General features: G+C 41.3%; 1 protein-coding gene across 1 annotated transcript in view; it reads left to right on the top strand.

Annotated features, from left to right (window-relative positions):
- Window positions 1–20,094, top strand: part of LOC136874381 (putative ammonium transporter 3) — a 146,302-nt gene that overhangs the window by 71,721 nt on the left and 54,487 nt on the right. The window contains exons 2-3 of the mRNA XM_067148017.2: window positions 11,356–11,641; window positions 15,830–15,987. Coding sequence (XP_067004118.2) covers window positions 11,356–11,641; window positions 15,830–15,987 — 444 coding nt within the window. The remainder of the gene's footprint in view (window positions 1–11,355; window positions 11,642–15,829; window positions 15,988–20,094) is intronic.

Below are 20,094 nucleotides of genomic sequence, written 5' to 3' on the forward strand. Positions count from 1 at the left end.
CCCCTTCAAGTAAGGAACGAAAACCTGTTTGTAGTAGTCGAACATCTTGGAACGCGAGATTATGACCTGTTGAGAGGGCGTGCTCAGCTATTGCTGATTTGTCTGGCTGGTTGGGACGGATATTACGTTGGTGTTCCTTGATACGAGTACCAATGGAACCGGCATGTTTGGCCAATGTATACCTTGCCGCAAGTACGGGAAATTTTGTACACCCCAGGGTGTATTTTGTTTGGCTTATTACTAAGAGTGGTGCAGCCTTTGTAAGGCAGACCCGTCAACGATAACGCGCACCATTTGTTGTACGTACAATGTAGCCTACCTTTAAAAAAATAAGGAAACAAGATCTTGCACGGAGAAACTTTATTTTACAGGCACATAAAATAATACATAGATTCAACATACTCACTATTCTTATCCAAGCACTTGTTCCTCTACACCAAGACATCGATGTTGGCAAGAAAGAAATCTGCTTCCAGTCGCTGAAGCCACGCCATGATGTTTAATTGCTTACTATCCTGGCGCTTCTTCTACCATCCGAAGAGGTGGAAATCACGGGAGGCCTGGTCGGATGGTCATCGCTCAGCCCAGCTCGACAAGGTTTGCCTATTTCTAGGCGAGATAAAGAGAACAGAGCTTTGTTAGTAGGTGTTTTTTTGGTGTGTGTGTGTGTGTGTGTGTGTGGAGGGGGGGGGGTGCCGTGAGGCTCCGCCCCGCCTCACAGCCCGTGGTGACCTACCTGTTTGGACAAATGACCGACAAGCGAGTACTAACGCAGGAACATAGCCTAGTACAAGAGTACAGAATAACTTGAGGTGCAAAGGCTAGTCTTCTGCCAGCTACTTCCACCCCTCCGTAAAGAAGAAGTTATGAGAAACCTCCCTAAACCCACCAGGCAATCCCATATCTCCTTTCGGCACTGGTTACCCTGTCGCGGTCATACCAAGACATCCCCGGCGCTAGACCACTGTCGCTCAAGAGCCACTGTCACCCCCGGTCCATGGCCGCCTGCAAGGCTTTCAAGATAGAAAATGGAGAAATTATTAATGAAATTAAACAGAAATTTTGACGCGCGGTCGAGGGAGAATAAATAAATAAAATGTAGTCTTGCAAACGACCATGCGGATGGCCAGTAATGCGAAAGCTCTTCTCAAAGGAGCTACTTCGCATACCCCCTTCAAGTTAGGATATTATTGCAGCCACCACTTATAACATTATGGACGGACCGCATAGAGAATGTGGTGCCGCACCATTGTTGTCATAGCGGTGGTGGTGAATATTGTTTTAAGAGGACGTACAGCTGGGCAATCATCCTCTGATAACACTAATTAGAGGGGGGAGGGGGGATAGAACGGATCCACCAATTAGAAAAAGGAAGGTATCGTCCAAAGAAAGACAAGAGCCACGACGGACGTGAAACTGAAAGACCCGCTAGACCTCGTGACCTAATACCGTCGGGGTCTGAAAGAGTTGATCAAATGAGGTCGGGTAGGACATATGAAATTTAGGAGCCTGGCACAAGCAACGCCAGGGCTTAGCTAAAGGCCCGGTGGTCGCCAATCCACGCTCCCAAGTTAAGAGTCAGTGGAGCCCCTTTTAGTCGCCTCTTACGACAGGCAGGAGATATGGTGGGTGTTATTCTACTGCCCCTACCCACAAGGCAAATTAAAGCAGTAAACCTAATGACCCGGGGTTTTTACAGTATGCTGAAGCTCCCACAATCTTTACGTCTGGTAGAGGAGAAATAACTGACATGGCGAGCTTCACATCTCGACAAGCATTCAGCTCTGGTCTTCTGGAGGTAATACTGGTTGTTTGACTAGAAACTAACGAAGGGTTCAGGGCAAAGTATATTGGGGCAATCATATTAACGAGGTTGTTAACAAAGATTACAGATCTCTTCACATAGTTATGAGAGTATTTAGAGGTTGTAGTACGGATGTAAAGGAGAGGGAGTATACGTCTCTGATAAGACCTCAGTTATGGTTCCAATGTATGGGATTCTCACCAGGACTACTTGATACGAGAACTGGAAATAATTCAAAGGGAAGCAGCACGATTTGTTCTGGGTGTTTTCGGACAAAGGCGCAGTGTTCCGAAAATGTTGCAAACTTTGGGCTGGGAAGACTTGGAAGTAAGGAGACGAGATGCTCGACTACGTGGTATGTTTTGAGCTGTCAGCCGAGAGTTCGCGTGGAATGATATAAGTAGACGAATAAGCTTGAATGGGGTTTTTGAAAGAAGGAAAGAAGAATATAAAGTTGGAACTGAAGAGGAAAAATTGGGTCAAATATTCGTTTATAGGAAGAGGAGTTAGGGATTGGAAAAAAAAAAATACTAAGGGAGATGTTCAATAAATTTCCAAATTCTTAGGAATTTTTTAAGAAAAGACTAAGTAAACAACAGATAGGGAATGTGTCACCTGGACGACTAACCTAAATGCAGATCAGTGGTGATCGATTGATTAATTGATTGATTGACAGGCAGGAGATATCGTGCGTGTTATTCTACTGCCCCCATCGAGGAGATAGATCGATCGATCGATTGATTGATTGGTTGGTTGATTGATTGACTGACAGGCAGGATATATCGTGGGTGTTATTCTACTGCCTCCATCCAGGAGATCGATCGATCGATTGATCGATAGATCGATTGATTGATAGATTGATCGATCGATTGATTGATCGATTTATTGATACACCATAGAGTTGTTAATATGATCTCGCTCACTCGTCTTCAAAGCGGAGGAAAATCTACGAGAGCGAATTTTTTCCACACCCTGCTCTTTCTGCGTGTCATTTTTCCTTTTTTTTTTTTTTCCTTTATGTCGCACCGACACAGATAGGGCCAGGAGGGAGAAGGAAGCAGTTGTGGCCTTAAGAAAAGTACAGCCCTAGCATTTGCCTGGTGTGACAGTGGGAAACCACCTTCAGGGCTCCCAACAATGAGGTTCGAACCCACTATCTCCCGAATGCAGGTTCACAGCTGGTCGACCCTAACCGCACAGCCAACTCACTCGGTTTTCTTGTAATTGTTTCGTGGATTGACAGCTTCGATAACGCTGTAGCATTATTGAGTGTTGTTATTATGTTCATTATTTATTTATTTCGACTATCCCCAACTGGAGATTGCCCCCTGAGGACACAGTATTACAAAAAGACAAGATGAATATTAAAATCAATTGTGACTTGGTTAGCACATAACAGTTCTTTCATTTTCAATATATTTTCATTTCTCTGAAGTGCTCTTAAGTTTTTTTGTCATTCCCAGCGATTTCACAAAAATCTCTGCATGACATTGAAAAAAAAAATTACAGAAATCAACAGTTCAGACCTAATCAAGTCAACAGAACATAATATTTCTCACAGCTGACAATTTCACACGAACATGGGATGGACTCGGACTACCTCAGGTAGCTGTCCACTATCACGCATCTTATTCACCAAGATGGACAACCCGAGAACTGAAAACAATAATAAAAAAAATCTACGAACTCACACCAGATAAAGAAACCAAAGGGTGAAAAAATCTATCCTCTTCGAAAGAAAGAAGAAAAGCCTTTGGTACTTATCAGAGGTAGAAACACTGGCGTTTTTCTTTCGAAGTTCAAAATACGGGACAATTGCCGTCCCGGAGAGGAACTGTCCTGGGTGCGGGACGTTTAACACGAATACGGTACTGTCCCATAATATCCGGAACGTCTGGCAACTCTGCATGCCACCTCCAGTTGTACATGAAATCTCACACACAGACTTGGCTTTTTATTCCGAGATTTGAACCATGGCAGCTATGGTAAGAAGTCAGCGACAATATCACAGAGCTGTCACAACCCTCCCCACTACCTTCTATAGATTTCTTTGTATTGTAACTTTATCACGCAGTTACCAAATATCTGCAGTTAAATCCCATTAGAACGAACTCGCTTAAGAACAAAACAAAAACAAAACATTAACAAAATTTTGGTCCCGGCAGAAGTGATACTATTTCTTACGACAATTTAACAGGAATTTTGGATAGAACGAATTACGAACTATTTTTAGTCCCTTGGCTGCCTGGCCGAGGCGGTAAAGGCGTGCTTGGTTCGCCCGGAAGGACGCAGGTTCGAATCCCCGTCAGGAAGTCGTAAAATTTAAGAAACGAGATTTCCACTTCCTGAGGTGCATATGGCCCTGAGGTTCGCTCAGCCTACACCAGAAATGAGTACCAGGTTAATTCCTGGGGGCAAAGGTGGTCGGACGTAAAGCTAACCACTCTACCCCATCACGTGCCGCGCTGGAATCTTTAAGAGTAATTTCACATTTTTTAACCATGTACTGTAGGTAGGCTACATTTCCTCTCACATCTACGAGGGCTGAAAAAGAAACACGAGTTACATCATATCTTCTTCCACCGTTTTTCCCACAGCTGTGGAGTCGTGGGTGCGAACTGTGCAGTAAATGTGAATTTGGCCCTGTTTTATAGCCAGATGCCCTTCCTGACGTCAACCCTATGTGGAGGGATGTAATACTATTGTGTGTTTTTGTGGTGGTTGGTAGTGTGGTGTGGTGTGGTGTCTAAATTTGAAGAGGAGAGTGTTGGGACAAACACAAATATCCGGACTCCGAGCCAGAAGAATTCATTAGACGCGATTAAAATCCCGACACGGCCGGGAATCAAACGTGAATCGAAGGCCTGACCATTCAGCCAAGGAGTCGGACATCCACATATACAGAGTGAAGCGAAATTCGCGCACTCGGGCGTAGCAGTGTGACTCCTCACATGCCAACAATAAAAAAATGTCTCACAAAAGTCGGTCCTGCGAGTATATCTGGCAGAAAAAGGACGTTGAAGAGTGGCAATTTGGCAACAATGTAACCACATGTAGGGTAACTACCTCTGTCAGCAAATATTATCCGTGCTGTACAGTTGGTGCAGCGGATAGAGTTTTGGGTTAGCATGCAGGAGGTGGAGGGTTCGATCTTGGGTTGAGGCGCATTTTTTATTTGCTAATTTCCATCAGACATTACATACTGTAATACAGTAAGACATAGTACCTTAGGTCACATGTATCCTATATTTACAACATTTTGTAACGCTGAACACAACAACTACATTGCTAGAACTACTGGTAACGTAAGGCCCTAACGAAATGTAATAGACCTGAACGAGGCAAGAATAATAGTTGGTACTAATCTATGAGACCATTGGAGGAGGGTACAAAGAAAACAGGTTTTGCATCTAGTATATGAAGTGGTGCGAATGAATTCACGCCCACGACGTGGAAAGGGCGTCTTTCAAAGCTGACCAATGAAAACGATTGTTTGTCCATTTCTAGGATAGTAGTATGTAAGTGCAAATGGTGTCTAGAGGACCCGCTGCAATCGCTGTTGACGATTAAGGTGCCAGATACCATACCACCTGGACTACATTTACAAAATAAAAAATACACCCTAAAACGCAGGATCAACCCCTCGACCTCCTGCATGCTAACCCACAACCCTATCCACTGCACCAACTGTACAGCACGGATAATATGTGCTGACAGAGGCAGTTACCCTACATGTGGTTACATTGTTGCCAAATTGCCACTCTTCAACGTCCTTAACCCCATTTCTGAATAATTACTGCTATCCTCAGATTCTGAGTACAGTAAGCTAGACAAGAAGTTCTTCCACTCCTATTCAAAACCAATCTACTGTTACGTTCCAGGCCTCTGTATTTAGCCCCTTTCGGTACTTCCTGGAAGGAAGTAGCGAGTCAGCTGGGAGCTCCCAGTCTGAGGGCATGGTGACAGCCTCTCTCATCTATTGTTGTCTTTGTCTGGTTTCCCCGTGCACCTCCTCGAAGACACAACAAAAATATCTCTTTTCTGGCTGCACTCTGAAGATTCTAGTACTCTATAATCAGGATATAAAAACGGGGTAAGTCGAGAGCAATCAGGAAGTAGTTGGCTATTGTCAGTGTTGGTATGGTGGGTGTCCCATTGGAATCAGTGTCAGAGTATGATCATGTTGGAGCGTTCTTGGAATACTGTGTGTGTACTGCCATGGAGTACTGTATGTGTACTGATGTTGAGTCACTGTGTGGTGTGAATAGAGTTGGAGCAGTGTTAACTGCCTTTGTTGTGAGGAGTAGTGTTGGTTAGCACTGATGAGATGTTGCTGTTAGTTCACTGTGTGGAGCAGTTACATTGTCTGTGAGTGACTGTGTTGAGTTATGGTACTCATTTGGAGTTGAACCAAGGAACAGTCGTTGTGTGTTGTGATAGTCGACCGCCCTATGTTTGAACCTGTCTGCGTGCAGCTGCTGTGTGAAGCAAAGTGAAAATGAAAGGCAAGATGTCAATCAGGATTATTGTCATCTCAGGTAATACCAGCGAGCTGTGAGGATAGAGACTTTATCCACTGTGAGTGGGGGCAGTAGAATAACACCCACGGTATCCCCTGTTTGTTGTAAGAGGCAACTAAAAGGGGACCCAGGGGCTTTTAACTTGGGAGTGTGGGTTGGCGACCACAGGGCCCTTACCTGAGTCCTGGCATTGCTTCCACTTGCTTGTGACAAGCTCCTCACTTTCACCTATACTATCCGACCTCCCTTGGCCAACTATTGTTCTTTTCCGACCCTGACGGTATTAGAGCACTCGAGGCCTAGGGAGTCTTTAATTTTCACGTCCTTCGTGGCCCTTATCTTCCTTTGTCCGAGACCTCCATTTCTCGAAGCGTTCAATCCCTTTCATTTTTTCTCTCTGATTAGGGTTGTATAAAGGATGGTTGCCTAGTTGTACTTCCTCTTAAAACAATAATCACCACCACCACCACCACCACCACAGAGACTTTATAGATAGCAATTTTTGGAGTGGGGTCATTTATGGTTGAATATAATTGTGTGCATATATGGTGTGTGTATTAATTGGGTTGTTCTGAATTAAACTGGATCGACAAAACAGACAGTGTTTTATTCGTAACATTGCTTTCACAGAAACTATTTTTACAATTTGCTATAGGTCGCATCAACACTGATAGGTCTTATGGTGACAATGGGATAGGAAAGGACTAGGAGTGCGAAGGAAGTGACCGTGGTCTTAATTAAGGTGCAGCCGCAGCATTTGCCTGGTGTGAAAATGGGAAACATCAGAAAAGAATCTTCAGGACTGCTGACATTGGGGATCAAACCCATCATCTCCAAGCTGTTTCATGGACACATACTACCTTACTTACAATTTCACAAGTATTGACCAGAAAGGCTGGCAATTAGATCCTGCCAGCAGAAGTTCAGAGATAGGTGCCATCACACATCTTTGACTGCAGTGGTTACCCCAGCATCCTTTCAGATCCGAACCTACCGAACTGCCCGTGGTGTAAACTTAATAACAATAAGGAACTTGACAATATTACCGCCACTACATCGCTGCGCTATGAGAATAAATCTCCCTCTTCAACCGGAAACTTGTCAGTTAGTCAAAGACTATGAGTGAACAGTTCACTATGCTGTACAGATTTCTGTTTTAGATTTCTGCATGTTATGAGTAGGGATAATTAACCTATTTTAGGGGTAAAAAGTATCATCATAATGATGGACAAGTGGCTGATACACAGTGGTAAAAAGTGACCCCGTAAAATTCTTGATCGAGTGCCTGTTCTCCCACAAAAATAATAAAGAACAGAATGCAAAATTAGTTGTACGTTCACCTTCCACATCTGCATCAACTCTCATTGGTAAGATTAATTATATTTGACAAAAACAAAAGTGCACAAATATCAAGACTATTATTTAAAACTACGTTTCATTAACATTCTTGTAAATAATCAGGTATGTCCACATCATTTGCTTGGATATTTTAGCCAGCGATAGTTTTAAACCTGTAAAACTTACAAGACACTTCCAGACAAAACATTCACAGCATATGGGTTAACAATTGAAAGTAAATATCAAATTTCTAGAAAAAACATGCTGCAGTTCCGAAGAAAGCACTAAGAACATCCTTAGAGGCATCTTACTTAATTGCAAAAATCTATGACGTCGCACAGACAAACTTATACACAGTACTACCACTTCATTGGTGAGAAATTATTTCTTCCTACGATCCATTTCAGCAGCATCATTCAAAGGAGGATGCTTCAACCTTTGAAGACTGGGTGCATGGATGTCTTCTTGCACCAGTAGTTGAGGTTTTCTTTGCAGATTTTATGATACTCTCTTAAGAGGACGTGAAATTTTGGAAAGACCGCTAGGAATCTTCAACAGACTTGTCCGTTTACAACATGTTTTCTGGTGCACAAATTGCTAGTGGATTTCATCTACCACACATGCAGTGGGTCACTATTACAGAGTTCGGACGGGCCATGAAAGATGTAGGGACTCACTCTACAAGTGGAACTTCTTAATGTCGCTGGAATGCTACTGTAGCACCCCACGGCAAATCATCCCTTACATCCTCGGCAGCTGCAAGCTATGTGCCTACTCGGGTAGCTGGGCTGATTTCTTGATTCCATCAGAGGCAGTACTGTATTACAGAGGATGGAAGGACTAGACATTCTAATTTGAAATTATTTTTTCTTGTTATTGTATTATATGCAGTTGTATATATGTACATTGCATGCCATACACTAAATAGTCTAAATAAACAAACTTCTTCCTGCAGCTGTAAAGATGTGTGTGTGTGTGCATCCGCGCGCGATCATGCATGGAGAAAAGTATGGTGAGAGAATGAGCAGTTCGACATATTGACGCAGTGTTCTTTTATATAAAGAGAGTCCAAAATTTGCCTTGCAAATTGGTGAAAGCACGGGTATTTTAAAACATTCCCAGCTTCTTGTATTTGCTCGCTATTGTCTGGAAAATGATATCCACAAGGATTTTTTAAGTTGTGAAGCTCTAAAAGGGAAGACTAGACATATTTTATCCTACAAACAGAAATGGTATGGTCAGGATTACAAAACTGAGTACACTATCTCAGTAATGGACTACCAATGTTACATACAAGTGTTTATACATGAGCAAGTTGGAAAAATCTCTGGAATACCTTGTTATGTAACCAAACCTTTGCCAGGATATTTTACATATTTCTTCAGTATGATTATTGAACTTCTAAGTCCAGTAGTGTCCTGCTGATCAGACTTAATTGAGATTGGGGCCTGTTTGGATTGGCAAATTTTTGGATCATCAGAATTTTCTACAAAGATTGGCTTGTAATAACCAAACAGAAATAACCGATTTTATGAATAGAAATAACTAGTGCCTGCTATTTGTGGAGTGTTGTATTTTATTAATTTCTTTGAAATGGAATCATGAAAACCAATTAAATTTGTTGCATTGTTTCTGTACCGGGAGGTACATCTCAATGCCGCGCATTCAAAATAAGCACCTTTATGAACTCTATCGGTCTAAAGGTGAAACTGAAAGTACACGAACTTGGAACTTTAATCAGAAGATGTCACCACTAAAATATTGAGTAATTTTGTTATTGTGAAGTTTCCTAAACTGACTGAATTTCTCCTGGTTTTGTTTGCTACACATCAAGAAGTTTGGACATTTTTCCACAGATGTTACTACAAAAAACCTATGATCATGCATTCTGGTGCAAGGTGGAAGAACTTATAAGTTAAACAATTTTCATATTCCTAGGTTTTCCATAACTGATCTATGTTCATTTATTTTTGAGTTGGCAATACTTCCTTTGCTTTCCGCCATTTTTTAATTTAGCCAATCACGAATTTTGTAATTAATTTTCACGAATTTTGTAATTAATTTTCAACCTATCACAGGCTTCTTGTTCGATTTTGATGGTAACTTTTGAATTCACCAATAAAATTGAGAGGGTGTAGCTGGTTTAGTCTTGAATTCTCTCGAACCTTCCCTGAGGGTATATAAGTTGCGGCTTTTCGTGTTTCCTCGCCAATTGATCATTGTCTTTCTGAGTGTTTGTGTTAAGGCAGGAGGCAGGGCCGCCTCTTTCTACGGCCAGCAGAACATCTACAAGGTAATGGTCACATAATTATATCTTTCTTGCTGTAGCTGTCTTCGCAACTTAGCTGGGGGGAAGGTCCGAATCTTTAACGATGTAAACTACTTTTCTAAAATGTAACTTTCTGTTCGGCTAATGTAAAACTTCATAAAATCTTTAATTGTAAATCGGGGATAGACAGTGAGTTACCCTCTCGAGCTCCCCTTCATCTTGGTTTGAGGTGGCTACGTTTTCTTAACCGTTATCTATAATGTATTAAAGTATTTCCATACGAGCCACCTCAGTAGATTGGGAATAGCCACTGCTTCATCGGCCGAGAGCCCTAGAGGATTTTAATTCTTTCATTATCTGGAGCGTAGTGTACGCCTCCATTTAGTTGGTTTTCAGGCCATTTATTTAACCTGTTCTTTTTCACAAAGGCCCTGTAGGTTGGGTACTAGATACCCCTGTATTAAATTATTTTCAATTTGTATGTTGTGCCCTGAGAGGGCAGAGACTGTAGATTTTCATGTAATGTTGCCTTGAGTAGGCTGGAAAAACGGAGAGCCTGTTCGCTCCTTTTCAAAGTTTTGCAACAGTAAGGTGCGCCTCTGGGAGGCTAGATATTGTGTTTTGGGGAGCAAGTGCTCTTGGATTAGGGGATTTCTACCCTTGATTAAAGAATTCCTTATTTTTAATTAAAGTTTTGTAAACTTGATCCGGTATCTCTGGAATTGTAAAACTAGGGGCATAAAGCCCAGAATCTGTAAAAATCACTAATTTTTTGGATTTTCCTAGTCTTGTTTCAAGTTTGTCATTGTACCTGATTTATTGTTATGAAAAAATGTTAAGTTTGAAGTTCTAAAAGAAATATAACCTTCAGTTCTAGTTTTAAATTAATTTTGATATTGCAGATAGACCCATTCACCCCGGCACCTTCATTAACCTCTTTCTGCTCCACGGGTATCCCCGGAACAATTTCATTTCAATTTCTGCCTCAAAATAATATTGCAATACAGAGTGCAAAATCATTCATTCATGAATAATAAAAATACAACAAATCTTCTTTCAGAAATGCATTTGTTTTCATTTCATTACAACTGAGATAGCTTTAAATTTTTACTTCAGATTAACTCAGTTTATGGATAATCAGAGTTTGGATTAGGAAGGGGAGTTAGGGATTGGAATAACTTACCAAGGGAGATGTTCAATAAATTTCCGATTTCTTTGAAATCATTTAAGAAAAGGCTAGGAAAATAACAGATAGGGAATCTGCCACCTGGGCAACTGCCCTAAATGCAGATCGGTATTGACTGATTGATTGACTGATTGATTGACTGATTGATTGAGTGATTGACTCTTCTGTAATTGTGATTAATTGGTAGCAGATGATATATGTGTGAATTCACTTCATTCCATTCATTTCTTCTCCACAGGTTTTGGCATGCTGGAGTCAGGATGTGTTTCAGTGAAGAATGAGGTCAATATAATGATGAAGAATGTAGTGGATGTGGTTATTGGAGGATTGAGCTACTGGATATTTGGTTTTGGGTTGAGTTTTGGGCAAGGTCCCTTCACAACTCCTTTCATGGCAGTGGGAGAATTCCTGTTAGATGCCTCCAATAGTGATCCACTCATGGGACCCGCTATGGCTGCCTTTCTCTTTCAACTTTCTTTTGCTACTACAGCCACTACTATTGTGTCTGGGGCCATGGCAGAGAGGTAAACAATGGAACTTGTCTATCTACAGACAAATTATATCACCTATTGAGCCCAGTGAAATAAATAAAATGGAAATAACATCATTCGCATATTACATAATATAAGGGACGATCAAAAAGTTTCCGATGGCTGTACAGTCCTGAATTGGGATGTCAATCAGGCAAAATCACCGTGAGTACTGAGGCACTCATCCCACTGATGCACCAGGTTGAAGATCCCCGTGTGGTAAAACACCGAGTCCTGCTGCATGAAAAAGTCCGTAAATGCCTGCTACACATTCTTGTCGACAGGAAGCTCGACCCTTCAAGGCCTTATTGAAGGGACCGAAAGCGTCGAGATCCATTGCTAGTGCATGAATTGTTATGCGTAGGTCCGCCCTAATCGCCTCATCCACCGCTCGCTTGTTGTTGTCCGTAATGGATAAGGGTGGCCTTTTGGATCGACCGGCGTCTTATGTCGAAAAGCGACGTGCATGGAACTTGGCACATCATTCCACAACGGTGGTTTTCGACAGATATGCTACCACACACACGGTCTTCATTCTCCGATGGATGTTCACCAGTGTTTGTCTTTCGGCAGCCAAGTACAGAATAATAGTACGTTGGTCCTATTTGGACGCATTTGGTAATAACGTCGCCAGTTCACGTGGCCGCATTTAACGTGCACACCTCAGCACAACACGACTCCACACTAATCCCTTTCCCTACATGTCTGTGCTTATATACCCGCATCAGAGTCGCGCTATGTTGCATGTCTGCTGTAGCAACGTTCTCAAATGGAAACGTTTTGATTGTGCCTTATATGAAAAACACAGCGTGTTCCTTTTCAAATTCCATATATATATATATTTTACAAGTTGCTTTACGTTGCACCGACATGGATAGGTTTTATAGCGATGAAGGGATAGGAAAGGGCTAGGAGCAGGAAGGCAGTGGTCGTGGTCTTCATTAAGGTACAGCTCCAGCATCTGCCTGGTGTGAAAATGGGAAACCATGGAAAACCATCTTCAGAGCTGCCGACAGTGGGATTTGAATCCACTATCTCCTGAATGCAAATTCACAGCTGCGCACCCCTAACCGCATGGCCAACTCACTCGGTTTTTCAAGTTCCTATCCTTCAATATCTGTGATGCTAAGGTAAAGATACCAAGGCAGAAAACTACGTCAAATAATTTGATTTTTCAGGAGGCGCTTTTGAAAGTTGGCAAGCTTGCTGAAATTTACATTCTATTTCAATGTGAATGTAATAAAAAGAAGCAACAAGTTTTAGTTTTTACTGGGCAAGTTGGCCGTACAGTTAGGGGTGTGCAGCTGTGAGCTGGCATTCGTGAGATATTGGGTTCGAACCTCAGTGTCGGCAGCCCTGAAGATGGTTTTCTGTGGTTTCTCATTTTCACACCAGGGAAATACTGGGGCTGTACTTTAATTAAGACCACTGCTGCTTCCTTCCCATTCCTAGGCCTTTCCTATCCCATTGTTGTCATAAGACCTATCTGTATCGGTACGACGTAAAACAAATTCTGAAAATAAAAAAATGAAAAATAAATTTAAAAATGCAGTGGGTTCATCAGTTGGATTTGTACACCTTTCCAAGACGCTGGCGGCTAGTGCGCCTCCTATGTAGGACAATGCAGTGACGGTGCACTAGGGGAAGCATGTGCCTCCACTTAATTTAGATGCATTAGGAGTTACTCAGGAGAAACACCATAGCCATCCCCGAAATAAAATCACAAATATGCCACTGCTAGAGTACATTATTGTAGGAGAAGGCCAAAAGCAGATACTGTTTATTTCTACATTCCTGTTATTACATATCATGAACACTCATATTAAGTCTGAAAAGGTTTTTCACTAAACATTGTGAATGAATTCCCAGATGTGAATTTCTCCTGACATTCGGACATCTACAGTTTTGCTTTGTTCATGACAGAAACAGTAGTTGTCACATTGTGTTGCCTCTTTTATCCATCATTGGCCAGCTACACTAAATGTGACTACACCAGAGTGGTCAGTATTCAGCATTTCTGAAGGACATGGTTTGTCGCACTGGTTTGAAACAAAGAGAGGAGTGTAGCAGGGCAGCTCATTGTCACAACTTCTATTTATTATTATGTTGGATGTAGTAATGAAATCTATTAAAAGGAAAGAACATGGAGATATCAAAACCTTCACATTTGCAGATGATGTTGCGATCAGGAGTGACTCAGAAGAGGAATTGGGGGAGAGAATGCAAAGCTGGAATGAGGAGTTTAAAAGAAATATGGTTTAAACATCAGTAAGACCAAGATGGTGGTGATGAAAGTGTATGAGGAATGTGCAGAACCAATAGTCATGTTAAATGAAGCCCAACTGGACAGCGTTTCAGTTTTCAAATACTTGGGTAGCGTTCTATCAAATGACAATCTAGCAAAACATGATGTGAACAATCGAATCAATAAGGCAACACAATTTTACCACCAGGTAAGACACCTGCTGTGGGATAAGCAAATACCTATGAACACAAAAATGACATAGCACAAGTTCTATTATACACCAATTCTTACATACAGCCTTGAAACCACAACACTGACCAATAGAGATAACTCCAAACTCCAGGCAGCTGAAATGAAATTCCTACGCACTATAATCCAGAAAACCAGGAAAGACTAGGAATGAGAAAATTAGAGAAGAAGTAGGAATAGATGATTCTTTCTGCAATAAGATTCAGATATCAAGACTGAAGTGGTTTGGTTACATGAAGAGGATGCCGGTTAACAGAACTGTAACAAAGGAATTTGACAGAAAAGTAGAAGGAAGGCGACCTGTGGGAAGGCCATGAAGGAAATGGATAGATTTAGTTAAGAATGATGTACTGCTGAGAGGTCATGATTGGGACAAGTTGGTGGAGGAGGAATGGCACAAGGACAGGATGAGATGGAGGAGGCTCACATACCACACCCGGGAAACTGGAGATGGTTTAGGATGATGATGTAGGATTTATCATACTGGTCTGGAGGTACATGACGTTCCCCCTACTCTATCTCTCTATGGTAGAATACATCTACAGTATCCTTTGCCTATCATAAGAAGCAACTAAAAGTAGGATCAGGGTCACTTAACTTGGGAGCATGGGTTGGCAACCCTAGCTGATGCTGGTATTGCTTCCAATTATTTGTGCCAGATTCCTCAATCCTTCCTATCTGGCTTCCCTTCATCAACTCTTGCCATCTTCCAACGTCGACCTCTTCAGAGCCAGAAAAGAAATATTGTTAATCAACAATTTTCATTTGGCATATTTTGAATTAAATTAGGGTCAGGATCAATGGTTTGTTCCACATGTCTTGAACAAAATTAGTGATGAAATCTAGTGCTAAAAGATGCATTCATCAATGATGCCATCTTCCTTTTTCCCTCTTATTAGTGTTAATAGAGGATGGTTGCCTGGTTGTACTTCCTCTTAAACCAATAATTATCCCCTCCTCTCCTCTTTGTTTAAACCCTATGCTGCTTTCCTCATATGACTATTATTTTACTTCAAGTGCCTGAAATCACCTGATCTCTTTCCTTTATAAGATGACAAGTACAGTATACATCTACCCTCATCTCTGCTAACCTTGAAGTATATTGAGTACAGTATTCATTAATGTTACTTCAACCCCCCATTCTCAGTGTATGTTCTGAAGGCTTTCTTTTTTCTTTGTAGCTTAAATGACACCTTTGAATGGTGCATTTTAGATGAGACTTTCTGAACTATCCAAACATCATCTATTCTATATGTAGTTATTAAGCAACACAGAACCACAAAAGAAATCATATTAATCAACAATTTACATTTGACATATTTTAAATTAAATTAGGAACAGGATCAAATGTTTGTTCCATACATGTTCAACAAAATTAGTGATGATATCTAAGATAATTGTGCCATAAGATGCATTCATCAATGATGTTTGGCTTTCAAATTGTTTGGTATAAGCAACAAAATCATTAAATCATCGACCTTTTTATTGTGGGTATAAAATATCTGGGTTGAATAAGAAAATCAAGTAGGCTGTTACATACAAAAACCTAAACATTAAGATCTGTGGACCAAATGTGGTTAGTTATTTCCAATTCTTCAAAGAATGTCACAACGTTTTGTGTTACAATGAACAGTATTTTTTACTTACTTCTACTCTGTAGCTAACTAGTTGTGTTAATATGTTTGCAGGTGTAACTTCAAAGCATATTGTATCTTCTCTTTCCTGAACACAGTTGTGTACTGCATCCCTGCAGGCTGGGTTTGGGGAGAACATGGCTTCCTGTACAAACTAGGAGTTGTGGATATAGCAGGATCTGGGCCTGTGCATCTTATTGGAGGAAGTTCAGGTTAGTCTCCAAGGTTAATGCTGTTGGTACTAACAGGAATACCAAAATCAGTGAGGAGGAGAGAAATATAATAGTGTCTTTTCAGTCTTATCTTTGACATTGCCAATATGAAAGAGGCTCAAGTACAAGCAGTGCAGCTAACATCATTCCTAATGTAGACAGTCACTGTGATGAAAATGAAAATGAAAACCTACAACCTGTTTTCCATTCAATGACCAGGTCAGGGATGGGATGAATTAAGACCCGAACTTGTGGCACGGATGGGAATTTTGCCGGCTGCCGAGGCCTGTCACACTCCTCTGGGGTAATGATTAATGACTGACAAATGCAACGAAATGATAGTGGAGAGTGTTGCTGGAATGAAAGATGACAGGGAATACCAGAGTACCCAGAGAAAAACCTGTTCTGCCTCCGCTTTGTCCAGCACATATCTCACATGGAGTAACTAGGATTTGAACCACGGTATCCAGCGGTGAGAAGCCGGTGTGCTGCCGCCTGAGCCACGGAGGCTCTACAGTCACTGTGATAAATGGTGTGAAAATATACATGGCAGGGCTGGCTGGTGTGTGTAATTCAGTTGGCCTGCCACACTGATAAATAATAGCACCATCTGACTCAGTGATGAAAGCAATGCGAAACTATTACACTCCTAATTTTTCAAGTAAGTCCCTTTGGTAACACCTGCGGATGGATCCATCTAGCCTTGGGGTTGAACAAAAATTCAAAATTTCTTCCTGACTTACATTGATTAGACCATAAATCTACTCTTCAGAGCACTGAATTGTGCTTCATTTTTAGACTTTTAACACTAGGTTTACCGCAGCGGTCAAAATGACCGTTTTCAGTTTTGTTTTCTCTATCACTCTCGTTATACGGTTAGAACATACAAACCCTTCGGTGGCTTTTAACGATATATAGTGTAGTTTTCGGCACATAGCTTCAAAATCCCGTAACTCCTTTCTAGTTAGCGCTATGAGGTCATGTACCTACTTTTACCGGGCGGTCATTTTGACCGGTATAGCAGTAGCTACCCCATCAGACTTTTGTGGTATTCATTTAGAACGGGATATCACTCTAACAAGCTGTTACAGTGTACTTTATTACCGTAGTATTGTTGTGCTGCGATGGAACAGCTGTTGGCTCTTTTCAAACATGATACACAGTAATGAAAGGTGTGCAATCGTATCAAGCAGTCAATTGTCGTTTTCACTCGTTACAAACATTCAAACTAGATTTCCCGATTGTAATTCCCTCGAAGAAGCATGTTCTCACGTAGTCTGCAAATGGATGCCGAAATTCTGAAGCATAAGCATATAATTTCCCCATCACAATCAAGCGATGAAGCTGGGACCGATTTGGACCTCGATAATTGCGAAGACCTGTATAACTTGACAAACGGAAAGAGTTCGGATAGTGATTCTAGTTGCGTCGTGCCTGCAGAATTTCCACGTGAACATGAAATCACACAGCAGCCTTTGACCCGCCAAATGGCAATGCACGCACACAAGCAAAGCAGCTGATGACAAAGGTAAGACTATTTGAAGTTAGTCATTTTGTATTTACGTAATTCTGTGCACAGTGTAAGTAAGTTTGGTATTACATTTTGCAGGTGAAGGAAACACTAAGTAAGATAATGAATTTACTGGCAAGGAGCACAATATCAAGTACAGAAGGCCGAGCATACGCTGTAGTCAGCACATGACAGTCGGCGAGGAAGAAGTCGCTTTGGATGGAACAGTGCGGACTCTTGTCGATCTACAAAGCCTGCCAGGCCGTTGAGGACAGTAAAATATACTGAGGGAAGTCCAAGGTCCCACAGGACATGCAAAACACCACATTGAAGGAACTTGTGCCGCTACAGCTTGTCGTCTTTTTATTGACGAATCCAAGCAGCGCCACATCGAATGATGTACTGAGGTTGGAGCCTGCGAAGTTCTGAACAATCCTGAACGGACACTTTCTTTGGAAGATTTGGATGCTGTCATTGGTATTTTATACGCACGCGGAACTTATGGAGCTGACACGAACATTCTCGATCTGTGGTCACAGAAGTGAGGTCCTGGAATTTTCTCCCAAACTGTGGCACGAAACCGTTTCCTGGATATAATGAGGTTTCTTCGATTCGATGACAAATCTACCAGCAGGCATCACCTGAAAATTGATAGATTGGCGCTTGTATCCGTTGTGCGGGACAAATTTATACCTAATTTTACTATTTGCTTCAGACCCAGTGAGAACATTACCGTGGATGAACAGCTCTTTCCATCGAATGCTAGATGCCCATTTATGCAGTATATGGCCAATAAACCAGAAAAGTTTGGTATGAAATTTTGGTTGGCTGTGGATGTGGAAGTCAAGTATGTTGTAAAAGGTTTTTCTATTTTGGAAAAGATGAAACGCGACCCACCGATCAGACCCTAAGTGAACACGTAGTATTGCGTCTTGCTGAGTTTTTCATCAATCAGGGAAGAAGTGTGCAAAGGGAACAAGATAATTGAAAGGTGTGCAATCTCTAAAACAACTGGTCTGTTGTTAAGTTCACTTCAAAGGTGACCAAGCAAAGTGTAAGTATGTTCAGTGCGACAAATAAGTTGAAAAGCAGAAAGTGACATTCATGCAGATATGTATATAATGTAAGGTAAAGTGTGTAAGAAGAACATTCTGCCTTACTAGTGTACTTTTTTTTTTTTTTTTTTTTTCATAATAGTGTTTACAAGTCATGCATGATAATAATTAAATTATGGTCTATGATGTTTTTATACTAAATTCGAACCTTTTTCAGACATCAATATCCTCAAGAAACGAATACCTGCCACTATCGGTCAAAATGACCGCTTCGGTAAAAGTAGGTAGAAAGAATGTTTGGTAATCCTAGTGTTAATAGAATAGTGCACTGCTACTATTAATGTTAATATGAAGTGGACCGAGCAAGTTAACCATGCAGTAAAGGTCTTGTTGCTCTGAGCTTGCATTCGGGAGGTTGAGGATTCGAACCTCACCATCGGCAGTCCTGAAAATGGCTTTCTGTGTTTTCCCATTTTCATACCAGACAAACGCTGGGGCTATATCACAATTAAGGTGATGGCCAGTACCTTCCCAATCCTAGCCTTTTCCCATCCTTTCAGCACTAAAAACCTTATTATTGTGCCAAGAGCACCTTAAACCCAGTTCTTTGCAAGTAAATACCTACAAGATATGCTAAATCCCAAAATGAAAATTTAGAAGTTGTGTAGGCTATATTCAATAATAACAAAGTTGTACATGCCAAGATTTTATTCTTTGTTAATGAAAGATGACTTGTCAAATTATCAAAATTTGAAGTCCTTACTGTCTTACCATCCTATCAATTATCTGTAATAATATGTATGAAATCTGGTATGAACTATCCTCCACTCATTCTGGCATGCAAAATTAAAGGGAAAATGTAGAAGTATTTAGTTTAGAATACTACATACACCGCTGTGCTAAACTTAAGGACGAAAGTAACTTTTGCATGTTGTATCACTGCCAAGTAACATAGCTTGATGAAACTTGAACCATACATAGGAAGAACTGCTATATTATGGTACGGTAGGCAACTGAAAGGAATACGCACTGAGACAATCAGAAATGACACTTTTATACACGTCAATTAATTGCACGTAAGTCACTGCGATGGTCCACTGGACATCACAAAATAAGAGACATGGTTCTTAAAAGGGTGTGTGATCACCACGGACAGCGATGCATGCTCTGCACAGTGTTCCTATGTTGGCCACAAAATTGGTAAGTAGTTCTTGTGGAAGGGTGTTCCATTCCTCCACCAGTGCAGTTGACAATGTCGAATGGTCGTTGGTGCATATGGACGTGCTGCAATACGTCTGTCCAACATGTCCCATGTGTGCTCGATGGGATTTAGGTCGGGGGAACGGGCAGGCCAGTCCATTCGCTGAATATCCTTTATCCAAGAGCTCCTCCACCTGCACTGTTCGCTGCAGTCATGCACTGTCATCCATAAAAATGAAGTCAGGACCAAATTCACCCCTGAAAAGACGCACATGGGGAAGCAGTACACTGTCACAGTAAAGTTAATCAGTGAGTGTACCACATTCAAAGATCTGGAGGTCG

The sequence above is a fragment of the Anabrus simplex genome, chromosome 5, assembly GCF_040414725.1.
Source record: "Anabrus simplex isolate iqAnaSimp1 chromosome 5, ASM4041472v1, whole genome shotgun sequence".
NCBI classification, from domain to species: domain Eukaryota; kingdom Metazoa; phylum Arthropoda; class Insecta; order Orthoptera; family Tettigoniidae; genus Anabrus; species Anabrus simplex.